A 2,951-nucleotide genomic window follows, 5' to 3' on the forward strand; every position below is an offset into this window, starting at 1 on the left:
GGCTGAGTTTATTTGGAACTGAAACTGCCCATAACGGGTTTATTCTATTATGCTTCTGTATAGATTCTGAGTTTTGTTTCTTGATTATTGAATATACTTAAATAGGATTTCATCCTTTAAATTATCACAGTTGAAAGGCACTTTGTCTATGGTTTATGCTATGCTCATAAGGAAAAATTAGTCTTCCATTTCTCTTGATTTAATGTAGTATAACTATCTTGTTTCTGAAATTTTCACCTTTTAATAAACATAACTCTGCTATTTTTCCTTCCAGTCACCGAGGGCAATGGAATGTCGTGGTGACAAGTCTTCAGCCCAACCCACAGCATTTCAGTTCTTAATTCAAACTCACATAATCATTTTTATACTGGGACCGACTCTATGCTGGCTCACAAATTTTACGCACAATTTTTGGAACAGGATTTTATGGTCATGTTTTGGCTGCAAAACAAGCTGCTCAAGAAAATCATTCCCTGTTCTTTATTCTTGAAACTCCACATAGAGACGGTCAAGGTGGTGAATTAGGCACCAATAGTGAACATGATTCCAAGCAGGATGTACCAAATAAAAGTGCCATAAAACCCTTAGCAGAGATAGCTCAGGGCAGTGGCCTTTTGGGAAAAATGACACCATCACCAGGTGACATGGCTTCAAGTGTTCCCATGGGCTCACAGAGGCATATCTTGGCCAGTCCACTTCACTCTTCTGCCCTAAAGGCTTTAGCCTCATCGGCTTTCACATCGCAAAATTTATTGGCACTGGATTCGGGATCAAATTGTGCTTCCACTGCAAGTTCTGTCTCTTCTTCTGCAGGTTGTGACTTCCGTGATGTGGATCAAATTCCTGCGTTTGCACATTCTTTCTATTCCTTACTTGTAGATTTGCATGATATGTTTAACAATCTTCCTGCCCTAGAAAGGGCATTAGTTTGTGTTCGGAAGATGCTTCTTGAGGTGGAGAAAGGCAAAGAGGTGGATTGCGAAGTGTTATCTCATGTTAACAAGTTTCGGATTGCTGTTGAGGGACTCAGAGTTGCTCTGAATTCTAAGGCACGTAGTCCTCTTAAGCAAGAGCAAAAGCTCCCGAAAGATGCAGACTTCTATGAGCTTCCTTATGAAGACAAGTGCCATGCTCTGTTTGCCCAAGCCCTGAAAAGACAGGCTAAAGATTTTGGAACAGTAGTTGCAATTGTCGACGCCAGTAGCTTCGCTGGAATTAGAAGTTACTGGAATACTTCTTTGCCCCGAGACGTGGCCGACTTAGCTGACAATTGTTTTATATCTGATACTTTTGACGATGCTTCTGAAGGGGAAGATCCAAAGAGAAGAAATGTGCTTGGAGGAAAACATGTAGTAGCAGTCGGTGCAGGAGCAGCAACTGTTGTGGGTGTAACCTCATTTTCAAAAATTGTTCCTGTTTCAACTATAGCGAAGATGGTCACCTTTAAAGTTCCTACTATTGTGAAATTTGGCCTACTGCAAACAAAGAGAACTGCAGCTGTTACCTTAGGAAAAGTTTTCACTCCTGCTAAACTTCTAGCTCCAGCTTCTAAGGGAATTATTCCTGGGAAAATAGGCTTTGGTTATGGAGTTCATGTTCCTGCTACTGCGAAGACAGCAGCTGCAGCAGAAAAGCTCCGAGCTGCAACTCACAGTGTTATAGCAGCTGCTGAACGGTCGAGCTTGTCAGCTATGAGAACAGCCTTTTATGGTATCATGCGTAAAAGACATGGAAAGGCAACTGGAGGTACTCCTTGGGTAAGCTTTGGTGGCAGCATTCTGGCTTGTACAGGGCTTTTAGCTTTCGGGGATGGGATAGAATGTGCTGTTGAATCTGCTCATGCAATGCCTACAATAGCCCGATTAGGACGTGGCCTTGAAAAGTTGCGACATGCATCCCAAGTTGTGCACCAGATGGATTCTGCACAGGCATGGGAAACAGTTTACAATTCATTGTATAATCTTCATAACAAGAAATGATCTGTCTGAACATATTCTTACTTAAGATTACCGTGAGACTGAAACAAAGCTTCGTTCTTTATTAAATGTGCACAAAATTCATACTCTAGGGCAAGCTATATCTATGGTCAGGTGGGGAAAGTGGAATAAAATGGCAGCAAGGGATTAAAGTTAATACTATTGCGGCAATGATTTCCAACCTTGGAGTCTATTAAATCTGTCAAATACTGTAAATATACGAGGCTCAGAATTGATTTTGAGAAAGCTTGAAGTGACAATAAACTTGTGTATACATGCTCTTGGAGGTTCTGAAACTAATGCAACAACAGATATAACTAGCATTTTTGGCCCTTGCGTATGTTACTTAAGAACATGCTGTGACATGTGGTGCGTCTGCTAAGGCAGAGATGTTTATGGTAATGGAGTGGCGCTTTTGGAATTACTTGCCACCTCTGGCAAGAAGTCTTTGGATCCATCGTTTTCTTGCTATGGGAATAGATGCAACATCATTGCTTGGGCATGCATGCTTGTTAACGAAGGTAGGGAACATGAGGTTTTCACCCCTGGCTTACGGGACACAGCGCCTCGTGAAGATCCCAAAATCACTTCACCTTGCTATAATGTGTCCTGTAGATATACTTTCGGCTTCTCCTTCACTGAGGCAACTTGTGAAGCGCTTAACACAATTACAACATCCTGCACTGAGCTAGTCATGGCCGTTCCATATTTTTTTCCGAGTATGGAATTCAAGGCTGAGAATCCAGTCCTTTCAATTCTAATACATCCAGTCTCCTGACCAAACTTGGGCTTAATTTTTTCAAATGATTGGAGCAGATGCTTTAAAGATATGAAAGCTCCTTCACCAGTTTCTTGAAAATCATTATACTTGGCGATGCTTACTGGCTATAGTACCTTGCACATGTAATGAATCAAAATTACGAGCAATCTACTCCTCCTGTTTGGTACCTTGCACATGTAATGAATCAAAATTAC

General features: G+C 41.4%; 1 protein-coding gene across 1 annotated transcript; it reads left to right on the forward strand.

The window, feature by feature from the left end:
• Positions 1-286: 286 nt before the first annotated feature.
• On the forward strand, positions 287-1,979 carry LOC149241773 (uncharacterized). Its single transcript, XM_089370653.1, has 2 exons — positions 287-299; positions 421-1,979. The coding sequence occupies exons 1-2, from the start codon at positions 287-289 to the stop codon at positions 1,977-1,979; spliced, it is 1,572 nt and encodes a 523-aa protein (XP_089226779.1).
• Positions 1,980-2,951: the final 972 nt, after the last annotated feature.

Source organism: Pinus tabuliformis, chromosome 8 (genome assembly GCF_031772625.1).
Source record: "Pinus tabuliformis cultivar Carrire ecotype Pingquan chromosome 8, CPIR1, whole genome shotgun sequence".
NCBI lineage: Eukaryota > Viridiplantae > Streptophyta > Pinopsida > Pinales > Pinaceae > Pinus > Pinus tabuliformis.